The sequence below is a fragment of the Eptesicus fuscus genome, chromosome 16 (assembly GCF_027574615.1).
Source record: "Eptesicus fuscus isolate TK198812 chromosome 16, DD_ASM_mEF_20220401, whole genome shotgun sequence".
In the NCBI taxonomy this organism is placed as follows: Eukaryota; Metazoa; Chordata; class Mammalia; order Chiroptera; family Vespertilionidae; genus Eptesicus; species Eptesicus fuscus.
The window spans coordinates 39,123,602-39,150,559 of record NC_072488.1 but is presented as its reverse complement, the minus strand read 5'-3'; the positions used below and the strand labels follow the sequence as shown (position 1 = coordinate 39,150,559).

The following is a 26,958-nucleotide window of genomic DNA, read 5'->3' as shown; positions in this document are numbered from 1 at the left end:
CAGTAGCCCACGTTCAGCTTTCCTCAGTTCATTAAAACTATTAGCTAAGCCCTGCTGGCTTGGCTCAGTGGATAGAGTGTTGGCCTGCGGACTGAAGGGTCCCAGGTTCAATTCCAGCCAGGGGCACATGCCTGGGTTGCGGGCTCCATCCGCAGTGAGGGGCGTGCAGGAGGCAGCCGATCAATGATTCTCTCTCATCATTGATGTTTCTATCTCTCTCTCCTCCCTTCCTCTCTGAATCAATAAAGAAATATATTTATATAAAAAAAACTATTAGCTAAAATCTTCTACTCATTTGTGTGATTGACATGTCTTTCTCCTGTGGTCCGTATAGGTGAGTCAGTGCTCCTGTCCTTCCTCTTTGAAAACACCTGTCTTTCCCTGGATGTTTGTCCTTCAACCTCGGTTCTCTCATAGATTCCAAAAAAGTTAATTTTGTAGATTACCTATCTTTTCACTGTTATTGTTGCAGGAGCAACAATCTTTCCAGTTTTCTATATCCAAAGCAATAGCTGGAAGCCTCTATTTTATAAACTTTTAGAATATTTGCATACTACTCTTCGAGTGACTATCATGATTTTTAAAGCAAAAAAAAACCAAAACAAAACAAAAAAACAAAAAAACCCCAAAAACAAAAAAAACCCCACCCAAACCCATTTTAAAAGTAAATGGCTTGTCACATAATTAAATCAGTGACTAAATTTAATCCACAATGCAACTCTTATACAGTTTCTTAGATATAGGTGGGCTGTCATTAGTTAAGTGTTTGCTGTTTCTCTGCTGCAGGAAGAAATTGTGAACATTCTGACTCATGACAAAGGCCAACCATCTTACCCTGGCTTTCAAAGCTCTCCTTACCTAGGCACTAACCACACTGCAGTCCGTATCATCCCAGTCCTCCGAAGGAATGGTCAGGAATATACATGATACCCTCCTTAAACATGCACATCCTGTGTCTTTTCTAACTCTAATTTCTATTTCTTCAGAATGCCTTTGCATATCATCACTTTCTTCTCCTTTTTTATTAATCAAGTCTCATCTGGACTTTATGCATATGTTCTTTGCTAATCAATAAACATTCGTTGAGCACCCACTTTGTGCCAAGTTCTATATTAATTGATAAAAAAACAGTGGTAACTGGGCCACATTTGCCCTCAGGGAGCCCACAATCTTCAGTTTTGTTCTTCTCTGAACAAGTGATTTGTCTATGATGTTGATGGTGTTGATGATGGAGATGATGATGATGCCAGCTAACCTTTGTTGAATCTATTGTGTGCCAGGAACTTTTCTTAAACTTTTGTATCTATAGGTTCTATTAATCATCACAATGGCCCTATGATATAGTTATTTCTATCCTGATTTTACAATGAAGAATTTGAGGCATAGAGCATTAATCAATGAATCCTATATAATAAAAGGCTAATACGCAAATCAACCAAATGGCAGAAGGACCGGTTGCCATGATGTGCACTGACCACCAGGGGGCAGATGCTCAACGGCAGGAGCTGCCCCCTGGTGGTCAGTGCGCTCCCACAGGGGGTGTGCTGCTCAGCAGAAGCCGGGCTCACGGCTGGCGAGTGCAGCAGTGGTGGCGGGAGCCTCTCCCACCTCTGTGGCAGCACTAAGGATGTCTGACTGCCAGCTTAGGCCCACTCCCCGCCATTAGTCGGATACCCCCCAATGGCTCCCAGATTGCAAGAGGGCACAGACAGGGCTGAGGGACCCATCCAAGTGCATGAATTTCACGCACCAGGCCCTAGTCTATTTATATAAAAGCCTAAGTGACTGAATGACTGAACAACCAAACAACCAGTCAACCAGTCGCTATGATGCGCACTGACCACCACAGGGCAAACACTCAATGTAGGAGCTGCCCCTGGTGGTCAGTGCACTCCCACAGCCAACCTCCCGTGGCCCCTCCCCCCTGCGGCCAACCTCCTGTGGCCCCTCCCCCTGGCCAACCTCCCACCATGCTGAACAACCCCAATTGCCAGCCAGGCAAAGGGACCCCACCTGTGCACAAATTCGTGCACTGGGCCTCTAGTATATAAATAAACGCGTGAGTTTTGCTAAACAAAAATCCAGCCACATTACATTAGGCACTGACATACTGGATGTTCATTGATGCTGAACTATTCCTTCCTTCCTGATACCACCCTCTTGATAACACTGAAGAGAAAATATGCCCTTGTTCAAGCATTTGGTGCTCTGTTCTTTTTATAAGTTTATATCCTTCTCCTGGAATTCCCTTTGAACTCTAAGTAAGAAAAGGGGCAAAGAGATGGTGAAAGAAAGACCTACTGCCTCTCCTCCCAACTGCCTGGGCACTTCAGTTAGGATTCTCTGTTGTAACCACAGTTTTGAGTGTGCTGTCGCTATGGATCTGGACAACTCTATAAAACAGACACAGTGCCCATCAGCAGTGTTAGGTTAGGTCTTAATATCAGAGAAGTAATGTTGGAATGGCCAATAGAGGAAGGGAGAAGTCTGTATATTTATTCATTTTTTCCACAAATATGTATTGAATGACTACTATGTATCTGGCCTTATGCAGGGTGATGGGCACATATTGGCAAACACAGAGACATTGTCTCTGCCCTCATAGTAGTGAGAGCCTAGAGAATAATCCAAGATTAGGTTCCTACATAATTGAGGAAAATGATTGCAGTTATGTTAGGCCCTGAGTTCTTCCTATTTCAGTAGCAATCCCTATAGATTTCAAGTTGTAGTCTTCCAGTTAACAAGTCTGAACAAAGACACTAGTGCTTCAGAAGACTCAACCTACAGTAGAATGAGTCTCCAGTCCTAAACCTGGAGTCCTAAATAGGCTTAGGGGCAATCTCAGCCTTCCTCCCTCTGAGATAGGCTTCCCAGTCCCCATGTTCTGCACTCCAGCCATTCTGAACAGAGTCTGCCAGAATCCCAGCTCATGTAGCTGAGAGATGGATATCTTACCTTGTTCTTCATTATTGTACCCAACACATGCCAGAGACAGTTCTAGCTCTTGTGAGCTTCTTTTTCTAGGAGCTGGACCCTGTTTCTGGTAACTCCAGCTGCTGGCTGGGGTCTTATTCCAAAGCAGATGGACCACCCAGAACCATGACATTGTCAGCTTCCTGACTTCAGGCATCACTGCTGTCTGAATGCTGCTGTCACTGTGCCATGCCTTCCAGCTCCAAATCCCCCCCAAATGTTAGCAAGTGACTGGTGGGAGACTGCTATGCTTCTTTGTGCTGGTGGCTACTCTCCCATGGGGCCAACTCTTCAGATTGGGTAAAGATTCCAACACCCGTCTTGTCTTTTACCGCTTCTTCCCTGTCCCCAACAGCCAGCTGCTAAGTCCCAGCATGCCTCTCATCAAAGTCCTCCAGACATGTGACAAGCTTTTTTCCCCTGGTTGTAAATCCTGGTTTTTATTGTCTTGTGATCTCATGGGCCAATGTCTGGCACTTTAGCCATTTATCTCTTCTTATTTTCCCACAGCAACATGAATATTTCCCAAAGGAACCCCCTTAATTCTCATTCCGTGTCCTTTGATAGAATGCCTTCTCCCAAAGTCTGACAGTGAAGACTGGAGTCAGTATGTGTGAGGAGACCTGGGCTTCTTTGCTGGACCACCATCTGGCTGCTTGGCTTTTGTCAATTCAGTTCCTTTTGTTGTGACTCAATTTTCTACTCAGTAAAATAGAAAATATTGGCTATAAGGTTTCTGGTTCCTTCCAGCTCCCAAATTTGTTGATGTTAAGTTGACCGAGAATAACTTTTTCAAGCAATTTCCAACTTGTTTTTTCTTTCTCAAATGCCCATCTGAGAAACAGCATCCACTCAGCTAATATTTCTCACTCTTTTCCAGCTTTGGATGAAGTATAGTCCTAAATAAGACTTATCATCCCTCAATTTTGACTTCCATGTCCATTACTTTCTACACAAATAATATCTTGAATTTATAGAATATTTTTATACTTCCCAATGTCTTTATGATCATCCTATTAGATCATCATAATGACTCTCTTTATTAGAAGAACAAGCCTTTCTGGTCTCTCTCTTGTTATCTCTCTTTCTTTTCCCTTTTTAAGAATCAGGTATCTGATGCATTGACAAGTAAGGTATTTATTTATCAAAGGCAGAACAACTAGTTAGTGGAAGATCTTGAACTAGAATGCAGGTTTCTTGACAACTAATTTAATAGATCTTTGACTTTTCCCTGCCCCTGTCCCCTCCTCATTGACATTTTTTAACAGCTCCTGTATTTAATTCCACCAATAATGCTAAGTTTTGCCTCTTACACGAGCCAGGAAAGTCTGTGTACTAAAATAACGGATTTAAAACATGTTCCCTTCTCCAACTAGAAGGTCTCAGCAGCCAGCATGATCATTTTTTGCAAGGTACCCATTGCTGGGCTGTAAAGACTGTCAACATGTGGTTCTCCGGTCAGCTATTCTGAGGTTTCATCCCATTTAATCAGCTCAGCATTTTAATGAAGCCCAAGCTACAGTAAGAGAGGAAGTCCAAGGGGAGTTTCAGGCGACAACGGTCCAGTTTCACTGGCAGGGGCCATACGCTACCAAGGTTGCATAATTTAGAATTTTCCCAAGAGCTAAAAGGTCTGCGTGTGTTCCCTACTCTTCGGTATCAGGAAGGAGGGATTAAGCGAATGTTTTCAGTGTCACAGGAAAAGGTAATAAAAATACAAGTGTATTTTGGGTCAGGTTCAATTTCTGCTTGGTTCTTCCAGATCTCTTTGAAGAAAATAGAGTGGAGCACAAGTATAGCTTTAACACCCAAGCTGATAAGATTTTTTTTTTTTTACCATAACACAGGTAGTTATCAGTTCCCTGATACAAACCTAATTACGTACAATGACTAATATAGCAAGCCTAATAATAGTGGGGGAAAGTTAAAGATACTGGGTCAGGTCTGTCAGTCATAGGAAGACCATCATTAGTTACTATTTTAATGGTTCATTTGATTAAATGCTAAGCTATTGTCTGGTAATTATGTGTATTCAAGGGAAAATACTCAAGTTCAATTAGGAATGTATCCTTTACTGCACTATGTTTAATGGAGTCGCAACATCACCATAATAAGCAAGGAATAATGAAAATCTTCTTTTGAAATTGCAATTGAACTATTTGCAGAGAAGTAGCGGGCATGTGTAATATGATGAGTTCCCTTAAATGGCTCAACTGTTGATCAAAAAAGCAAATTATATAAGTGGATACTGCGAGGCAGAAACATGTGGACACAGCTGGAGTGTCATGTGTCACGGTTCCAGTCATTGCCAGCTGGCGGTCACACAAAGGCAGGCCAAGCCAAACAATTACTGTTATTCATAAGAGCAAATGTGCATTCCAAACACACAGTGCAGGCTTTATGAAATAACTGAGCGTTCAGATGCATCCAGACAGCCGAGCTGTTTTTTCATCACATGTCCCTGGGTGCCAGGCCAATATGGCAAACCGACTTTGCTATTCAGAAACCCTTATCTTTACCCAATTAACCAAATCACTGTGACGTTTGAGAGTTCTTCATGCACTTTGCTGAGTGCATCAAACCAGCAGGCTTACCGGGCGGCAGATGCACGGCTTCTGGAAGCAATCTGCTTGCTTTCTTTTTTTCCTTCTTGCGCTGTAAATACCCCATTAGCCCACTGCCCGTTACAGCCCAGAGCTTGGAGTCAGTCTCTAACATCTGAACATACATCTGAACATTCCCTGGTCCTCAATTCTGTGTGTCCGTGTGCTGAATGTCTTCCAAGATGATGCCTTGGGAGGGTCAAGGATGACTGAGAGGCAGACAGTAGGGATTTGGACTCTTGTTTAGGGGGAGGAGGTATATTAAATGAGGGAACATTCTGGAAAAGAGTCTGATAAAGGACTGAAATGAGAATAACTGGATTGCTTAAAGATAAACACCAAAGGAAGACATAATATAGAGCTGTTGTTTCCATAATTTTCATCTGTTTTCTTGAAATAAAGTGTAGCCATAGCTCCTTGCCCATTACTTCTTTTAATCGACAAGGTCCCAAGCATATGTGAAAATGTGTGCCACCCTGTTCCTGCTTACAGCCATGTAGAAATGCTGGAGAGAAAGGCATCCAGTTGCGAGGGGAGTTTCACTGCAATAGAAAGTGAATGGTTATCTCTTAATCCCTATGAAGCACAGACAGGGTATTCTGTCTAGACAAGCACTGTTCATTAGAAACCGAATGTGAGCCACATTTGTGACTTACATTTTCTAGTAGCCCAATTCAATAAAGTAAAAAGAAATAAGTGAAAGCAATTTTAATGTATTTTATTTAACCCAGTATATCTAAGATGCTATGATTTCAGCATATGATCAACATAAAAGTATTAGTGAGAGACTTGACATTGTTTTTTTTTTTGGTACTAAGTGTCAACATCTGGTGTGTATTTTACCCTTAAAATACATTTCAGTTTGGATTAGTCACATTTCAAGTGCTTAGTGGCCATCTGTGGCCATGTCTACCACTTTGGGCAGCACGGTACTATTTTGACAGTGGGAATTTCGAGGATGCCCAAGCACACTTTGTTCAGTGCAGGAGGAAGGATGAAAACACTGAATGAAGAGTCAACTCTGTTGCTGGTTCTAGCTCTACTGTCAACCTTCCTCTCCTTAGTTAATTGATCCATAAAATGGAGATAATATCTGCCTTACCACCCTATAAAGTTTTCTCTAAGAGTTCAAATTAAATAATAGATGTCTATTTTGAGAAATAAACAGTGTTCTGTAAACTTTAGATTTAAATAAACACCTGAAAACTTGCTGATATACCAGAAGTTCTAAGAATTGAGGAAAACCATTCCTGCCTGCCCCCCACCTTAATTCTCTGTGCCCTGATATTCCTTTCACAAGGAAGGTTTTAAAATTAGATATGATTTTAAAGGCTAAAGTCCCCCTCATTACCTAGAAAAGTCTGTGAAAGATTTTTAAACCATCCAAAGTTTTTAAAGCCATCAAGGTATGGTCACTATTCTTTTATATAAGGAGCTTTCTATCAGTCCTGAGACCACATAGTCATGGATCCCAGTTTTCCTCTGAAACCCAAGCACACTGACCAGGAGATGCTAGGCTCTTTACGGTTGTGCTTCACTGGTGTGATGCTAAGTACCAGACAACTTAGAGTCCTGCCACCATTTCCCTCAGCCATGGCTGTCTCAGAGCCCATGCCCATTGCACCTCCCCTGCTGTGTTGGTTGCGAGGACAAGGGAACTATTTGGCTTTGGATTGTCCATGTTAAATAAATATTTTGGCAATGGGAATACCAGCAACTCCAGCCCTTAAGGCACCATATCAAAACCCATCAACCCAGATCTGCCATAATTACAATAGTTGGCATTAAACATTTGCCAAGACTAAGACTGTTGGTAACTATAACAAGTCTTTTTGTATGTACAGGGACTAATTTCTTATTTAAATTCAGCCCTGACCTGGAATCAACCCTTGACCTCCCTGTTCACGGGTCAACACTCAATCACTGAGCCACACTGGCCAGGCTTAAATTCAAAATCATAATCATGATGGCAATGCTTTCACACAGTGCTTTCAATTATGAAAGGATTTTCAGATTGGTTAAATTTACTCCTAAGTGTTTTATTTTTTTTGTGCTATTGTATATGGGATTGCATCTTTAATTTCTCTTTCTTAGTGTATAGAAACACAACTCATTTTTGCATGTTAATTTTACATCCTGAAACATTACTACATTCATTTATTAGTTTTAACAGCTTTGAGGGGCGGGGGAGTTTTTAGGTGTTCTATATATAGTATCATGACATCTGAAAATAGAGACAGTTTTACTTCTTCCTTTCCAATTTGGACACTTTTTATTTCTTTTTCTTGGCTAATTGTTCTGGCTAGAACATCCAGTACGATGTTGAATAGAAGTGGCAAGAGTGGACATCCTTATATTGTTCATAATCTAAAAGGAAAGTTTTCAACTTCTTATGGTAAGTATGATATTAGCTGTGGGCTTGTAGTAAATGGCCTTTCTTATTTTGAGGTATGTTCCTTCTATTCCCACTCTGTTGAGTTTTATGACGAAAGTATTTTGAATTTTATTCAATTTTTCTATATCTATTGAGATGATTATTTGATTTTTATCCTTCACTTTGTTATTGTGGTGTATCAAATTGATTGATTTGTGGATGTTGAACCATCCTTGCATCCCTGGAAAAATCCCACTTAAACATGGTGCATGAATCTTTTAATGTATTGTTGAATTTGGTTTGCTAATATTTTGTTGAGAATTTTTGCATCTGTGTTCACCAGGGATATTGGCCTGTGATTCTATTTTCTTGTAGTGTCCTTGTTTGACTTTGGTATCAGGATAATGCTGGCCTCATAAAATCAGTTTGGAAGTGTTTTCTTCTTTTCTATTTTTTGGAAGAGTTTGAGAAGAATTGGTATTACTTCTCCTAGGACCAAATGGCTTCATGGTTGTTCAGGAGCATTTGTATAATTTTCACATATTTGTGATTTTTTTTTCCATTTTATTCTTGTGATTGATTTCTAGTTTCATACTATTGTGATCATAAAAGATGCTTGATATGATTTCAACCTTTTAAAATTTATTAAGACATATTTTGTGGCCTAATATATGATTTATCCTAGAGAATATTACATGTGTGTTTGAGAAAAATGTTCATTCTATTGTTGTTAGATGAAATGTTCTATAAATGTCTGTTAAGTCCATCCAGTCTAATATGCCATTCTAGCCCATGTGTCCTTATTGATTCTCTGTCTAAATGATCTATCCTTTGTTGAAACTAAGGTATTGAAGTCAACTAATATTATTGTATTGCTATCTATTTTCCCTGTCACATATTTCTCTTTTACATATTTGTGCACTCCTATGCTGGGTACATAAGAATAACTTTTATTAATGTTATATCTTCTTGAGGAATTGACCCTTTTATCATTATATACTATCTTCTCTATTTCTTGTTACAATCCTTGGATTAAAGTCTATTTTGTCTAATATAATTATAGCTACCTCTACTTTCTTCTGGCTTCCGTTTGCAAGGAATATCTTTTTCCATCCCTTCACTTTCAGTCAATGTATATCTTTAAAGTAAAAGTGAGTCTCCTATAGGCAGCATATATCTGGGTCTTTTTGTGTGTGTGTGTGTGTGTGTGGTTGTTTTGTTCTTAACCCATTCAGCCACTGTATGTCTTTTGATTAGAAAATTTAGTTCATTTATGTTTAAGATAAATATTGATAGCTATGGATTTATTATTGCCATTTTGCTAATTGTTTTCTGTTTGTTCAGTATTTCTTGAATGAGTGAATAGATGAATAAATGAACTACTTATTAAACTGAAAAATTTTAACATATATTATCCTAAATCATTAGTACAAAGTTTTCATTGAATAGTGTGCTTTTTCCTTCAGGTTATTACAATTAAAAAACACTCATCACTGAGAAATCATGCCTTAGTTTGCAACAAGGCTTTATACCTAAAGGTTGACCAACAGGTATTGCTGATGGGAAGTTCTGCTGGGAGAGGGTAACATCTTAAGCTTAGGTGTGGTATGTAGCCTAAAACATGGGGCATGATGACTGCTGTGGTCAGTCATTCATTCAGTCATTCAACAAATACTACTGGAGTATGCTGCCTGTGAGAGGACTTTAGGCACAGGGTAGAGAATGATTACCAAAACCCCCAACATGTTCTCTCTCCCCACTGAGATTACTATCTAGCTGTTTCCTTCAGACTTGGGCACAAGATGTGATCACATTTCTGGGTTTCTGTCTGTCTCCTCTCCCCTGCCTTTCCCAGCAAGAAACAGCCAAGGACAGTGAGGGCGAGTTTCACCCTTAAACTGTTGTGATAGGACTCTAAACGCACATCAGACGTCCTGGCTGTCAGGCCTGTGCACATGTGATGTGTTGTCTCTGGCCCGAACCTGAACTGCTTTTGCCACCACTCAGGATGCCCAGGGCTCAACAGGAAACTTGACCTAAGTGAGGACAGCCCACCCCCAGGCACTCCTTCTCTTCACATTTTTTTTCCACAGCTCCTGACACTTCTTGGTCACCCGTCATTTTCCATTTAGTTGTGGGCACTCTTCTTATCTTCAAAGTGTGTTCCTTCACCTTGCAGAGGAAAGTCTACCCCTAAATGAAGTTCTTGGTTTTCTGCGGGTGCAGAGAACGGTTGCCAGGAGCCCAGCTGCTTTGCCACCCAGCCTCAGCCTGCATTTCTGAGTTTCCACGACAGGAATAGAGTCCTTGGAAGGAGACTTGCTTCTTTGCGGCCATGAAGCCTCTTTTCTGAGAGAGGAGACAGAGTGAGAAAGCCCAGGGGACATCTGGTTTGGAGGTTCCATGAAAAAGGTTCTTTAGGGTTGGCTTGAACGGTGGTTTTGTGTGACAGGAGAATCCCTCAGTCTTTCTGCTTTTGGCCAAGGCACCCCACTTCTTTGTGGGATGTTGATGAATTTGTGCCTGGTTCCTCTCTTACGATTACCGCTGTGTTTACACTGTGCTGCTTCGGAGTCACTGCTGTATCTTGAATGCTCATTCAAGGAGAGTAACTCAAGGGCTGACAGCTGGTGAGGTCATTCCACAGTCTAGCCAAGGCCCGTGTGCCATTACAATGAAGTAATAATGTATTTATAACACACCTAACCGCTGATGGCTTCTATTGCCGTGGCTTTTCCCCCTGCGTTTGCACAGATGTTTTTTGAGAACTCAAGAATTGGCCTCCAGAAACAACCTCCTAGCAAACAAACTCTGTCTGTTGACTCTGGCGGGTGCTTATAACGAGAGTTGTTAGCACGTGGGATTTATGTTTCAAATATCATTTTAATTTCTCGGGCAGCATTTTTACCACAAGATGTTAATTCACTGGTGCACTTGAATCCCAGAGCCTTTCTCTCTCTCACTCATGTGTGCTCGTACTCTCTCTCTTTCTTTTTTTAATGAAAATATGAACTTGGTTTCTAAGGAAATAGTCTCAGTGCCTGAGAATACTCAGTGCCTGATTCGTTGAAACACAGTGCATTCATTTTCTCTGGAATTTACTCGGAAATATTATAGTCTTTTTATTTGATAAATGATGTACCTTTGTGATTCATTAAGCCCCTCTCCTTATTCCTTAGTAGCACCCTCTTTGTCACACACAAGGATTCTGCAGTTAGTCCCAGCAGGAGCAGTTGGTCTTCCCGAGAATCACAAGCTGCTTTTAACATTGATCAGAAAATGCTGGAAAGCATTTAAAGACAATGGTGCACACACTAGGTTGACATCTATTAGTAGCATGATTCCTATGAGAACTGTTAAGTCAATCTCATAAATCTTAGTATTTCCTGATAGTTGTAGGTTTGAGATAATACCCCTCATTGATTCCTCAATTAGCATTCCAGATATTACAAAAAATAAAAACAGTTGAGACTCTTGTTCTGACAATCTTGCCTTGTCTTTTTCTTCTCTTTTCTTCTCCTGCAATCCCGATGCATTTTATCTCTGTTTCTTAAGCTGAATCAGCCTGGGAGGTATTACCTTACATAAAGGTATCCCCTGGGCTCAAAAGGTGCCTTCCACCCCATGCAAGAGTAAATATTTCTAAATTCGCACACATCTATCCTGTTTTCTCACCAGCTCTGAAACAGGTGACATCAGCTCTGGGACTACTTGAGACAAGAGGGTAAAAGCCTTCCTTCTCTCCTTCACCTCTTGTGCTCTCCGTAGTCCAGGTTGGCTTTTGGCACACAATAACATCGATGCTTCCTAACAGATAACTCTGGAGCATCTTCTTGGTCCTGACCCTTGACCTCTTTGAAATTCCAGGCTCTGTAGAGCACACCCTTCTAAGAGCTTTCTTCTGTTGATTTCTGCCACCCTTCCCTCTCTGGGTCCTCTCCAACTTTTCTCAACACTCTCTCTCCTCTGTTGTTACCTGTTAAGTCTTGGGTTGCCTCTGGCTCGGGGTCTGAACACTCTCCTGGGCAATCTTTTCCAACATCCTACAGTCCATGGTTTCAATCATATTTTTGGTTGCAGCTCTGACCCTCACTTCTCTCTAACTACTGAGCATGCGTGTCTCTGGATGTCTGGGAAGGGGTGAATTTCCCACCTGCTGCTGGACTTGTCCCTTTACGCCTGCAGTGAGTTCTAGCTGAGGAGTTCCACCAAACATCCCAGCCCTTCGCTCAGGAGGCCCAGTTAGGAATCGTAGCATCATTTTTGTCATCTCCTCCTCCTTTGCCTCCAGTCCTTCTTGCTCATGGGTTTTCTCCTTCGCTATGTCTTTACCTTCAGGAGAAATTGTCAGAATCACCTTGGTGTTTCTAAAACATAAACTTGCTGGGCTCCACCCTGGGGACTGTGGTTCAGTTTGTCTAGGGTAGGGCTGAGGGATTTGGGCGGGCAGCCGGGGGGAGAAGCCCGCTGGAGACACTGGCTCTTCTTTCCACTTCCACAGCACCGGCCCTGGTCAGGCAGGCCCCTTGTCACCCTCCACCTGGGCTTGCCCCTGCCTCAGTGGCTTCCTTCTTCCAATTAGACCCCCTACTACAGCCAGAGGAGCTTTCTAGACCCTCATCCAGCCATGTCATTATTTGTCATTTACTTTTTCCCCCTGCCTGGGCACCTTCCGGATACCGTTCTGCGCCCTGTGGGTCATTCTCGCAGCACATACCCTAACACTGGAGTCATTTTCCCAAGTGCAGCTCCAATGCCAGCTCGCTCACCCGCTGGGGGAATCCCTTCTTGGCCAGAGACACGCCCTTCTCTGTGTCCCTACAGCACTGTGAACCGCCCCCGCCCAGGCCTGGAGATACCTGGGTTTATTGCACGTGTGCCTGCTGCTCCTGGCCCCACCACACACAGGTCCTCGAGGTGTCCCTCAAGGCAGAGGCTGTAGCCCATTGGCCCCATGCCAAAGAACAAGCCTCAACTCTGAGCGCCAAGCTGTGTACTTTCTCTGGGATTTGTTCAGCCCCCTCCCCCTCCCTCCTGCCTGCAGAGCGTCCTGTGTGTGTTGATAAGGCCATGAAAAGAAGTCACGATCTAACTCAGCCTGTTTTAGTTACTGTCTGACCCCAGACAAATTATTTAATCTCTGTAGACCTCAGTTTTCTATTCTATAGGAATGGGATGATAACTATAATATCTTTTTTCACAGCTGTGTCCTGAGGAATTAATAATATGATACACATAGAACATTTAGCACAGTGCCTAATACAGAAGGGCTCAGAATATAGTAGTTATTATTAGGAAAGGGAGGCAAGAATAATATAAAGTCCCAACCCAGCTGGTACTATTTGGGGGCACAACCAAGAAAAGAAAAGATGTTCTTCTCTCATAGATTCTTCTTTTTAGGTTGCCTCTCAAGACACTGAGGTTTCCATTTCACCACCTGACAGAAGAGTGACTTAAATACCTCTACCCTTTTGGTAAATTTTCTTTGTGCCATCCAATTTAGTGCAATTAATTATAGGATTTAATATAATTATACTTATGTAATTAATTTAATGAGCCAACTCAGTCTCAGAGTGGGTGCCTCCTCCCCCAATTACAGAGTGTGTGCCTCCTCACCCAAGCCATTGCCTCGGGCTTTCTTCCTCTCTTGAGTGTTTTTGGAAAACAGGAGAGAAGAGCCCTCCTGGGTCCACTGAACTTCTTGGATAATTCAAACTTGAGGCCTGTATTTCTGACCGTGCTCCCTTTTGGGTGTTTCTACCGATAAAAAAAAAAAATAACAAACCTTGGGCCGGGTTCTAGTGGCTTTCTAGGTGAAGCGTAAATGACTGGACTCAGTGTGATCTCCTATGTAAGCCACAGCAAGCTTCTCCTCCCCACGTGGGCAAAGGCCAGGTCACTTGGGTCTTTCTCTGTGGGATTTGGAATTCTACAATTTTTTTTTTTCAACTCAAGACAGCCTAGTAGTAAAAAACTACTCAATAATTGTTTAACGTGAATGACATGGAAGAAAGTGAGCCAAGACTTACAGAAACATATTACACCATATTACATGTAGAACCACCTCCCGCACCCCCAAATCCCATCTGGCTTCTTCTAAAGTCAAGGGTTTAAGTTCGTTCCTTAGACTGGGATGAATTTGAAGTTGACATATTTTTTCCCGGTTCCTGTTTCTCTGAAGGAATAATCAGGCCTTGATGTTGTGGCCGGTAAGGTCACCATTGTGTAACATTGTTCCCTGTGGGAAGAGAAGCTTCTCTCTTCCAGAAGTTGCACAGACTGAGGAAGGTCCAGAAATACTGAGAATTGTCCGTGGGCTCTATCAAGATGAAGACTATTTCAATTCAATCAATATTTAGGATGTTTCTAGCGCTATAATTAAATAGTCGCCAGTAAAAAGAACTATTCAGTGAAAGTAAACCTATCAGTCACAGACCTCTAGCAATTGGCATTTATTCTCACTCTGCATCTGTGGATGACTTCACATTGACCTGACTTACACTGGCTTTCACTGGGCTTGGTGTCAAGTGCCTGACTGGGTCTAGGTGTGTGCTACATGCTTCTGGTCGACCTTGGTCCAGTGATTGCCCAAGGCACACAAAGAGCAGTGCAGTTGTGCAAACATATTTCATGTCTGTGTTTGGGGTCACACCTATTAACATCCCATTGGCCAAGGAATCATCATGGCCATGCCCAAAGTTAAGTGGACATAACTTAACCCATCAAGAAGCCAAAGCAACTCATAGAGTAAGAAATGGGGATGGTGGAAGTGGGAGGGAATGATTATTTATCGGGCAATAATAAAAGTTACCAAAGTTATCTATTTCCTTTATGAATAGGGCAAATAATTCAAACTTGTCCACTTACATTGCTCCAGTTAAATTGTATATGCACATAGGAATCATTTATTACCTTAAGCAATTTGTATTGTGAATCTTTATAAGAGTAGCATAGGAGTTGGAGACAAGACTAAATCTCACCTATATTTTCATGAGGATAGAGTGGGATAATGATGTCAGACATACTTTGTAAACTGGAAAGTGCCACTTAAACTCAAATTATTGGGTTTTGTTCTAATTAGCAGAACATGAACACTTAAAAATCAAACTAGGGCTTACGCTATTTACATAGGGGAAAGGGTGCTGGTCTTGAGAATAGAGAACTCATGTCAGAACCTTGAATCCATCAATTATTTGGCCTTTGTGAACCTTAACTTCCTTCTCTGTAAAAGGTGGATGACAACATCCGCTGTGCTTATCCCGTGTTTTGGAGACATCAAGTGAAACAATGGATAAAAAACACCTCATAAACTTAAAATACCACATCACGTGCAATGGGAGCTCAGAGCTTTATCTTTAGTGAAATGAATGTTCATTTGTCATCTGAATTAGGGTCACAGAGAATTACAAGTTCAAAGTGATCATTTTTTTTATATGCAACTGTGGGTTTGGAAAAATAAGTTTTTGAGATAAAAGTTTTAAGAAAACTGTGTCCTCTAAATCTAACAGGGACTATTCAGCACCTGATTGATGGGTTGTATAGCCACCCAGCCCTGCAGCCTCACAGCCATACTTATCAGGCTTGAGGGAAGAGCAGAAATAGAAGATGGGGTACTTTCTTGGAGTAAGATGATTGGCTGGCTGGAGCCCCAGGGTGGAAGATCATATAGGATGATCCCGCATCTTCAGAACCTTCCTCTAGGTTCTGAGTTTAGCTCCCCTGGGCAACCTTTATGAAAGGTCCAGACTACATTCCAGACCAATTAAGTAAGAATTTCTCGGGTTTGGGTCCAGGTGTCAACATCTTCTAACCCTGCCCCATTCCCCACCCCCTACCAGATGATTCTCACATGCCAATAGGCTGAGGACCAGTGCTCTAGTGCAATAGACAGCTTCCTCGAGGAGGGCAGGCTAACATGGTGGACAGAGCACAAGCTTTGGAACTGACACATCTGAGCCATACCCATCCTTGCTTTGCTGCCTACCAGCTGTGGACCTTGGACTTCAACTTTTAAGTTTGTAAATGAAAACCCGCAGCCTTTACTTCTTGAGACTGTTGCAAAGATGAAATGAAATAACAACTATGACCTGACTGGTATATAAAGTGTTCAAAAAATGGTAGCCACTGTTATTAAAAGAGGCCTTCTCTGAATAATCACTTCATTCAAAGTTCCCTCTCTGACCCCATTCTACTCTCTACCATATTACCTGATTTTATTTCCAGTGTACCATAGAGGAAGATCTAAGATAACTTCTATTTATTAGCTCCTTCTAGAAGAGATAATTGATTGAAACTGTAGGGAAAAACCCCATGGGAACTCGTGGTTATTGGCACAGCCTAGTCGTAGGGAGTTGGGGAGAGGACTGCTTCCGAGAGTCCTTCTCCCTTTGCTGCCTGGAGGCTGGAGGGAACACACCTGCTTTCCTTTTTGTTCCCTGATTGCCGACAGAAAGATTTGGAAAGGGTCCCCCCCCCCCCCCACAATGAACTCCATTCCAGGTCACTTGGGGGAGGGGCAGGAGAAGCAGGCATTGTTTTCTCTCCCAGCCTCCCTATCTTCCACCTGTCCCCTCAGGAGCCCGCCCTCCCGTATAAAACATTCACTCACCTTTTGTTAACCCTTGAGCTTTTCAGAGCAAACAAGCCTCTCCAAGAGGAGGAAACGCTTCCAGGCAGTTGAGGTGAATACCTAAATGCAAAATTACAAGTTTGTGCTCGTTCAGAAACTCAGGTGGATTACTTTCATAGTAGTTTCAACCCAATGGGAAGGGTCGGGGAAGTCAAGCCTGTGAGTAATCACATGTTGAAGTTGGCTCCCATCAGGTCCTTAGACTAGCACTCCAGATGGGAAATTCTACACTTGGCCATCACTGAAACTCTAAAAGTTCACTTTTTCTCTTGAACCAAAGATTATGAACCTGGGGAGGACTTCAAAATTTACCTTATGAAGCACAACTGCTTTAGTTTTACAGATGTAGAAACGGAGGCTCCCGAGTTTTAACCACACCTGCAAACTGTCCTCAGTGTTCACTGTGGACCCAACGCTGGAATCTCAGGGACTCAACTCCTGGCTCACTCAAGTGTCTGTTGACTCCATATCTGTCCTCATTTACTGAAAAAGAGCAAAGAGAGAAAATAGAGTTGATGTCCTAACTGAGACAGGATAAAGGGCCTGGACCTTGTAAAGTTGAAGTCAAAAAGTAGGGAGAAAGGACAAAGGATTGAGCAAAGCAAACTGCTCAGGTGAGTGAACCTTGAAGTAAATTTCTGCCAACCCAGGCAGCAGAGAGGTTTGTTGTTGTTATGCCTCCCACCCCCTCTCTAAGGAACATTCTAGGCTGTGTGGGGAAACATGGATTATTGTTGTTGTTTCCCATTGCCTAGAGCCATATTTGGGCATGGAGAATTTGCACCGGTTGGAAATTCAGTAGAACCTTTAATATTTCATTTGAGTGAATCTCTAGGAAGGTTGGGACTTGAGCAAGGGTGTGATAAAGATAATGTGAGCTAATCTAGGCAAGTGTTCACTGTTTGTATTTTGGTTTCTTTACCTCACATGTCACACCTATATTTGTTGGTTTGTCAGGTGAGTAATTTCTTCTGGATAAAAGAATGTACTGTATACTTTGTCACCCATGCATTTAGTATGAGGTAGCTGTTTAGTTCAGTGCATTTACAAAGTGCTCTAGAATCATTTTTGGTAGATATTCTTTATTGAACCACCATGGAGAAAATGTGAAGCACAGACTCAGAGACAGTGGAAACTGCATTGTCCCACAGCGATTTGTCAGTCCAATCAACACAAAATTCAAGCTAGTTAAATCTATATTATATAATTATTTATGTTTGGAGTCCGTCAGAAATGGGAGTTTTTGGTAAATCCTCTCTAATAAAATGGTAATATGCAAATTAACCATCACTCTGCTACATAAGCCACGCCCACCAGCAAAACCACGCCCACCAGCCAATCAGGGCGAGTATGCAAATTAACCCCAATCCAAGATGGCTACAGCCACAGAGAGCAAGGTTTCCCAGGTAACAGAGTAGGCCAAGCTTTCCATAGCCGTTGCAGGCCTAAGCCTCCACTCAAGCTACAAAGTTTCAATTATAGAAGGTAAACAAATTCAAACAAATGGCAGCAGAATGGAGCTTGAGAGAGCAGGCCAGGGTTGCTGGCGGCAACAGGGGAAGCAAAGCTTTCTGAACACCCTGGCCGGGCTCATCCGCTTAAGGCTACAAAGTTTCAATTGTAGAAAGTGAATTAACTGCCACAGAAATGGCTGCCGCCCCGAGGGAGCAGCAGGCTTGGCTCTGCTCCAGGCTACAAAGTTTCAATTGTAGAAGGAAAATAAATTCCAGATACCAGGGCCTCCCCTTGGGTTGCCAGGGGGTGTGGCCGGCCTGCAAACCACCACAGGCCCCTCACTCAGGCCGCCCCACGCCCCAAGGGAACCCCACCCTGATCAGGGACACCCTTCAGGGCAAACCAGCTGGCCCCCACCCCTGTACCAGGCCTCTATCCTATCTAATAAAAGAGTAATATGCAGATTGATCATCACTGCAACACACAATATAGCTGCCCCCATGTGGTCAAAGATCCTGCCCCCATGTGGACACAAGATGGCCACTACAAGATGGCCAGCAGGAGAGGGCAGTTGGGAGGCACCCGGCCTGGAAGGGAGGGCAGTTGTGAGGGACCAGGCCTGCAAGGGAGGGCAGTTGAGAGCGACCAGGCTTGCAAGGGAGGGCAGTTGGAGGTGATCAACCCTGCAGGAGAGGGCAGTTAGGGATGACCAGGCCGGCAGAGGAGGGAAGTTGGGGGCAAACAGGCTGGCAGGGGAGCAGTTAAGCATCAACCAGGCTGGCAGCGGAGTGGTTAGGGGGTGATCAGGCTGGCAGGCAGAAGCGGTTAGGGGCAATCAGGAAGGCAGGCAGGCAAGCAGTTGGGAGCCAGCAGTCCTGGATTGTGAGAGGGATGTCCGACTGCCCGTTTAGGCCTGATCCCAGTGGAGTCCCAGATTGGAGAGGGTACAGGCTGGGCTGAGGGACAACCCCCCACTGTGCATGAATTTTGTTGTTATAATCCTGGAGTGAGGTCATCCTATGATTCCTCTGATTCTTGGAAAATATAAATACTTAAAATTGACTAAAGAGGAACAATTAAAATTCTTGGAAAATACAAATAATTGAAATTGACTAAATCCAATGGAGTAATACATAAGGAATAAATTCAAAATGCTGTCAAAGAATTGTTTTTGAAAGAGACTTTAAGTCCAGGGTTTTATTCCAAGTGACTTTTCCCAAGTTTTAATAATTCCCATTGTATATAAACTGTTGTAAAACAAAGGAAGAAAACCATTGTGATTGTTTTTCAAGGCCAGCCTATTCCTGATACCAAAATGTAACAAAAATGATACTGAAAAAAAACCTACAAATCAATCTCACTCATAGTGAGAAGTAATAATTCTAAGTAAAATCTAGTAAGTTATTATATCTAGTGGTGTATTAAAGAGTGATGCACCATGAACAAATAGTTTATTAAACCAATTAAAAATGTTTTACCCCAGGAAATCTAATATGTAAAAGAAGAAAAAATATGAGAATTTCCACAGATTTTCAAAAGCTAAAAGTGAATATTCATTAATAATTCTTGAAATCATAGATTCCAAAAGAAGGAATTTTCCTTAATTTTATATGGAAAAAGCTAACTCAAACCAAGAGATAATGCTATTTATGAAGGTTAAATAAGAAGGACATTCTTATTAAAGTCAGGAATAAGGGAGAGGATTTACTAACACCACTGATATTTAATATAGTTCTGGAAATTCTGACAAATGAAATTGCTATAAAGAATGAGTGCACTTATGGAAAGGAACATAAGTGGTATCATTATATGCACATTACAGAAATGTCCATCAAGAATAAATAATCAAGTTCAAAATGTACATTAAACAAAATTGTACTTACAATAGAAATATACTTAGAATCTATACAGCAAAAAAGAAGATATTCACAATAATAATAAAATATAAACTACCTAAAGGTAAATACGCAAAGTAATTTCAATCTATTTGAAGGAAAAAAAAACTATAAAATTTCATTGAGTGCCATAAAATAAATGAGGATAAATGGAATGGTATTTGCTGATGTAATATTACAAAATTTCAATTTCTCTAAATTAACTTTTAAGTTTAATGTAATTACAAAAGAGTACAGATTATAATTCTCATATTTTATTTTGGAGGCAAGTTTTAACAAAAATGAATCTAAAATTTATCTGTAATAGCAAATGGGTAAAAACCACAAGAAATTTTGAAAAACAGAAAGTAAAGGAGGCGAGCATTTGTGTTGTGCAATATTATAATATTTTAATTTTACAATAATAAATGGCTTTATACCTATGTACAGATTGACAAACAGGTCTCTGTAAGGATATAAAGAGCCCAAAAAGTGTATTTTAAAAAGGTGCAAATTCCAATCAGTAGGGAAAGGAAATACTTTTTTTGTTTTTTATAAAAGGGTTCTCAGAGGGTTGATTAACAATTTGAAAAAAATATTACAAAATAATGAATGTAAATGATATGGAATTTTTGGACTGAAACACAGATTCTTTGTCCGCCAGAATTGAAGAATGAATCCACAGACAGAAAGTGGTCTAGCAAAGGTGGAGATTTACTGAAGAACAAGTACAGACTCCCACATGGGGAGAGGGAAAGAGTCCCACAGAATGGACTCCCACGTGGGGAGGGGGAAAGGGTCCCACTGGGTTCCTTTTCCCTGTGGCTTATAAAGGCTGCAGATCCTGGTACCTTGACATCCCCTCTGATTGGTCACTATTCCCTTACACTGGTTACTAGAGTAACTCCTGTGCTCAAAGGTTGAACCTCACTTGTGATGTTCCCACCCCCCTCCTTCCCTGTTGTTTTCCTATTCCCTTTGGGCTTTCTCCCACTCCTTCTGAATGAAGGGCTTCCTTCTCTTTATTTTGTGAATATAGACATTTTGCTGTTCCCAGTTTCCTCAGTCTGTGGAAATATACTTGTTGCAGCTTTCCAGCTCCCCTATTCTATGAAAATATACCTTCTGCTGCTCTGCAGCTGTCCTTTCCTCCATGGTCCTCTTAATTTCCTTCTAATATTTCCTAAACCTGTCCTATTTTACCCCCAAAATTCATATTTCATAAATATGACATTACAAGACAGCTAGAGAAAGGTAAATATATGAATTTGAGATAGAAAATAATTTTTGTCTATTATATTGGAAAAGATTGATGGTAATGACTCTAAAAATTTAATAGCTTGGGTATGTAAAAAGATGGTCAAAATTACTTTTTTCAAAACTCCATGCAGGTCCGTATTAGCCTTACAAACCTGACAAAACTAGATTAGTATGGATAGCCCTTGTCCTGGGACATTTGTAGAAAGTTAGCAGCAGCACTTGTTTAAAACTGCAACTTCCTGGGACAGCAATAACAATTGGAAAAGATAATTTAAAAAATTAAAGCTGAAAAACTTAGCCTGGCTGAGGTGGCTCAGTGGTTGAATGACTGGTTTGATTCCAGTCAGGGCACATGCCAAGGCTGTGGACATGAGGTGTGTAGGAGGCACCCAATCAATGTTTCTTTCTCATTGAAGCCTCTATCTCTCTATCCCTCTCTCTAAAATAAATAAAATCATATTTTTTTAAAAGCTGAATAACTTAAAAGTAAAAACTGGAGAATGAGAAGTCCAGCATCTTCCTGGGAATCTAGATGGTCACATGCATGTGTGCTACTCAGGAAAGACCAGAGACGGTCCTAATCTTTCACCTCTGGCTGACCTTGTAACTCTGCAGAAGCAGTACTAGTAAGTAAAGGCTAACAAGAGCTGTTAAGTGCCTGAGGGTTGAAGATGTGCCTCAACAGGCACACAAAGCCTCTCCACAATAGCTGGTGGACTTACTACTTCCAGGCATTTGAGCAATCTTTCTCCAGTCACTAGTTGACCACTTAGCTAACCAAGCTGAGGATCCAGTGACCACACACAACAAGGAATACAGGCTTTACAGAATTTGTTCATAAAATTCACTAAACAGATAGCAACAAAAAAACTAGCAGTGACAATACACTGTGAGTGATGAAATCTGATTTTCAAAGTTGCCATATCGTATTATTTAAAATGTTCAGTTTCCATAAAAATTTATGAGAGCTAAATGTAAGAGCTAAAACTATTGTTAAAAAATATAGGTTTAAATATAGGATTAAGCAATGATTTCTTTTATTTTTTTTTTGGGGGGGGTGGGGGGAGAACCAAATGCTTTAATAAGAAGCCCCACAAACATGGGAGCCAAGGAGCAGGGGAGGAAAGTGACCCAGGAAAAAGTCCGGTCTACAGTCAGGTGGGGGCTGGGGGGTGGGCCCACAGCGAGGGCGGCCCCTCCTCTTGACCTCCAGGGGGCGCCACGCAGTCTTCCCAGCTCAGCAGGCATTTTGGGCAACAGGGTTCCGAAGACCACGGTGCTGCTGGATACAATAAAGATTTATTAAATTAAAAGAAAAGAAAACAAAGCAACTAGCAAGATAATATGAATAACATAAATCTGTTATAATAAAAATAATTTTTAAAATGATGTTTACAGAGCATTGAAAGAAATGTTTGAACATGTGGGCACCAAACTGTTAACAGTGGTTGCTTCTAGAGAATGGAATTACCCCAGCTTTTCCCTTCCTGCTTTATAGATATCTACAGCATTTACAGTTTTATAACAGTACACATTGTTTTGGTAACTAATAAAACTTGACATAAAATTAAAAACAAAACACAAACCCTCCTGATGTGAGTCCCGAGCAGAGGCCGCCTCCGCGGTGCGCACCCTCCCTCGTCGGCTGGACCCAGTCCTCTCACCTGCACACGCAGCGGGTGTCCTGGCCCCGCTCTCCCCGGCTGCTTGGGTCCAGCCTCTGGCTCGTCTCCAGCACCACGCGCCCGGCCTTCCTGGAGCTCCGCACCTTCGAGCTGACTGTGGCCCTTGCCTTGTCGGTTCTCAATTTTAAAAATTACATTGGATTGACTTTGTTCCTTTTAGAACGCCTCTTTCTGGTGGGTACCCCACAGCACATGAATTTCAGGAAGGCTCGGAGGGCCCTTCTAGCCAACCCCGGCCGGCCCTGGCTGTGGGCAGAGGAAGAGGCGGGGGTGCTGCCCTCAGGCTGCCCAGCTTGGCGGCAGCTTTCAGGGGCGGCTCCCTCTGGGGCTCCACCCCTGATGCTGCTGCTGCTGCTGCTGCTGCTGGGGAGGCGGCGGCTGTGGGTCCAGGGGGAGCCCCCAGGGCCAAGCTGCAGGTCTGGGCTGGGGGGAGCTGTCCCGAACTCGATGGACTCTAATGGGGGAGGGGTGGCCATGGATTCCAGGCTGGGTGGGGGCCCGGGCACGTTGAACCACAGGTAGTGTGGGAGGATGGAAGACTCTTCAGTCCCCCCATCAGATGGCTGAGACCCCTCCTCAGTCCCCCCATCAGATGGCTGAGACCCCTCTTCAGCCCCCCCATCAGAGGGCTGAGACCCCTCTTCAGCCCCCCCATCAGATGGCTGAGACCGCTCTTCAGTCCCCCCATCAGAGGGCTGGGCCGCCTCGTAGCTTGAGGAAATGTCACTGCTGTCAGGGGAGCGGTAGGGTCTGACCTTGACCTTTCTCCCTGGCATCTTGGTCTCCATCTTCTTTAGGATCAGGTAGGTCCCCATGTCCCTGTCATATTTCCTCTCCCCTACAGACTGCTCTACCTGGTCTGGCTCGAAACCGAGGCTCTGCATCAGTTCTAGGACCTGGGGGTCCAGGTCCCCCCCGGGCGGCTGGCTGTAGGGCCTCAGCTCCTCCTGGCCCCTGTTGAGCCAGGGGTGCCGCATGACCTCCTCCAGGGTCGGCCTCTGGCTGGGGTCGACGGTCAGGAGCCACCTGATGAATTGGCCGCCCTGCCTGGACATGCGGTGCGGGGCCTCGAACTGCCCGGCCAGGACCTGCGCCTTAATTTTCGCCAAGCTCTCCCCCTGGAACGGCACCGTCCCCGTCACGGTCTTGTACAGGGTCACCCCCAGGCTCCAGACATCCGCTTTCCGGCCATCGTACGGCTCCTGCCGCAGGACCTCCGGGGCCATGTAGTAGAAGGTGCCGCAGAAGGTGCTCAGTTTGGAGTCGTCGCTCACCCTCCGCCCGAAGCCGAAGTCGGCCAGCTTGACCGTGCCGTCCTCGTCCAGCAGGATGTTGTCCGGCTTCAGGTCCCTGTGGGCGTTGGGAGGAATGTGTGAGCACGTGGGCACCGCCCTGTGCACAGGGGCTGCTTCTAGAGAAGGGTCCCCCCGCTTTCCCTCCCCGCCTTAGAGCTCTGCAGCAGGTACAGTTTGACAGCAGCACAGGGTTTGGAGCCGATCAAACCTGTGGACGATGCCCCGCCGGTGGCAGTACTGCAGCGCCGACACCACCTGCCGGAACGCGGCGCGGGCCTGGCGCTCGCTCAGCGGGCCGTGGTTCTCCAGCCGCTGCCGCAGGTCCCCTTCCCTCAGGTGCTCCATCACCAAGAAGAGCATGTCTGGGGTGGTAACCACCTCAAACAACGCTGTTATGTTTGGGTGTTGTAAGCTTTTAAGACAATAGATCTCTCGAGCATATCGAGAGAAGCCCTTCAGACTGATGGCTTTCACCACCACCTCCATCCCGGACAGCACGTGCCAGGCCAAATACACCTTGGCACAGGCTCCCTGGCCAATCCTGGATTGGAGTACATAGTCTCCAATACAGAGACTATGGGTGTCAGAGGGGGCTGCAAAGTCATCAGACATTGTAACCAAAATAACAAACCAAAATAAATAACTAAAATAAAAAAGAAAAACAAAAAGAAAAATAACTCAAAAAATAAAACAAAATAAAAACAAAATTAAATTAAATAAAAGAAAATAACAAAAGAAAAAAAACAAATAAAAATAAAATAAAATAAAATAAATTAAATAAAAGAAAATAACAAAAGAAAAAAAATAAAATAAAATGAAAATAAAAAAAAAGAAAAATTAAATAAAAGAAAAATGAAAAAAAATAAGAAAACAAACAAAAATGAAAAAAAACGGCAAAACCTATCTAAGGAGTCCAAGTCCACAGGTCACCACAATCAGCTTCCTGGGCTATAACGGACAAAATCCTCGGCCCAGTCAGGGCCTTTTTATGGGAGTGGTTCGCAATTCCATCACAATGGCACCTTATGAGGTCAGAGCAAGAAATGGACCAATCCCGGCTGGGGAGTGGTTTGTGATTCCATCACAATGGCACCTTATGAGGTCAGAACAAGAAATGGACCAATCCTAGCTGGGGATAAACCATAGTGGTTTTCTCACTTTTTGGTCTCATGACCATTATACTCTGGAAAACACAAAAAGACACTTTTGTTTATTTGGGATATTATATTGATATTTATTTTATTAGAAATATAAATCTATAAGATGTGCGTGCACGCGCACACACACACACACCCACACACACCCACACACACACACACACAGAAAAGTCTGACTTATTCTCATGCTCCAGTTCTCAGTTCAAATATCACCTGCTTAGTTCTAAGTTCAGATATCCCTGATCCATCCATCCCTACCTACCTCACTCAGGCCATCACGTTTGTCATCTTCATAGCACCGACCACAGTGGGGCTGATTCTTGTTTACTGTCTGTCTTTCCCATGAAGGAAGGGGCAGGACTGTAGTGTTCCCGGAGTCTAGCACAGTGAGTGGCAACAAAATAAGTGTTTAATAAATGTTTGTTCACTGGATTAACAGAAGTTTGTGGTAACAAAATATGACCAACTATTAATCAAAGTGATTCTAAAAAACAGTCATGTTCTGTCCTCACTCAGCTTTGGGGGCAGATAAGATAGGACCAAGGAGTGCTCAAGTCTGGGTTTCCAGGTCTGTGGTTGCTCAGTGAGACTGAGGAAAAGCCAGCTGGCAGGAGCCTCGCTGTAAAGATTCAAGAAGATGATTCGTCCTTCCACTGGTACTTGCTAAGGACGAAATAAATTTGGACCTGCAGTAAGGCTGTAAGTATGTTCACATGTTGAATATCCATTCCCAGATTACACAAAAGACTTCTCTGGATGAAAGAATGTCTACAGAGGTACAAAGGGTGGGGTAATATGTTGGGGCAAATTCCACCCTTTATGGAGGCAGAGAGGGAGCAGGCAGCCTTGAGGACACTTTGGGGGAGCCTCTGGCATATTCTATTTCAAACTAATCTTCTAAGAAAAATTCCTTTTGCCTTCCTGCTGTGATACTCAGCTCCTAAACATGATAGTCTTTGCTGCTGAGCTGATTGGGATCCAAATGGGGGACATTTAATCAATTCTAGACAGATGCTTACAAGTTAGAGATTACAAGCAATGATTTCTTAAATATGACACCAAAAGCACAAACAATAAGAGTAAAACATAGATAATTTGGACTTCATCAAAATTAAAAACTTTTGAGCTTAAAGGACACCTCAGTTTGTTGAGCATTGTCCTGTGCATCAAAAGGTTTTAATCTTGATTTCCAGTCAGGGCACATCTGGATTGAGGGTTTGATTCCTGGTTGGTACATGTATAGAAGGCAACTGAACAATGTCTCTCTGTCTCTCTCCCTCCCCCATCCCCCCGTTCTCTCTCTCTCTTCCTTTCTCTTGTTCTCTCTCTAAGTATGTCCTCAGGTGAGGATTAAAAAATAAAACAGACATTTGCCAAAATAAAATCCCCCTTAAAAAAAAGAAAGTGTAAAGACATTCCACAAAATGAAGAGTGATTACTAATTTGTACAAAATTTCCTTTGGGGTTGATAAATTGTTCTGAAATGAGATGGTAATGATGGATGTGCAACATGTGATTATATTAAAAACCACTGAATTAAAATATTTTAGGAAAAATTGTTGGAATAAATTTTATTTCATTATACAGGCATATTTTGGAGAAATTGTGAGTTCAGTTCCAGACCACTGCAGTAAAGCTAGTATTGTAGTAGAG

At 42.7% G+C, this 26,958-nt stretch overlaps 1 protein-coding gene across 1 annotated transcript; it reads right to left on the bottom strand.

Annotated features, from left to right (window-relative positions):
* Positions 1–22,225: 22,225 nt before the first annotated feature.
* On the bottom strand, positions 22,226–24,760 carry LOC129151925 (serine/threonine-protein kinase MARK2-like). Its single transcript, XM_054728535.1, has 4 exons — positions 24,357–24,760; positions 23,708–24,203; positions 22,833–22,970; positions 22,226–22,450 (listed from the first exon to the last, which is right to left on the bottom strand). The coding sequence occupies exons 1-4, from the start codon at positions 24,758–24,760 to the stop codon at positions 22,406–22,408; spliced, it is 1,083 nt and encodes a 360-aa protein (XP_054584510.1). The 3' UTR covers positions 22,226–22,405.
* Positions 24,761–26,958: the final 2,198 nt, after the last annotated feature.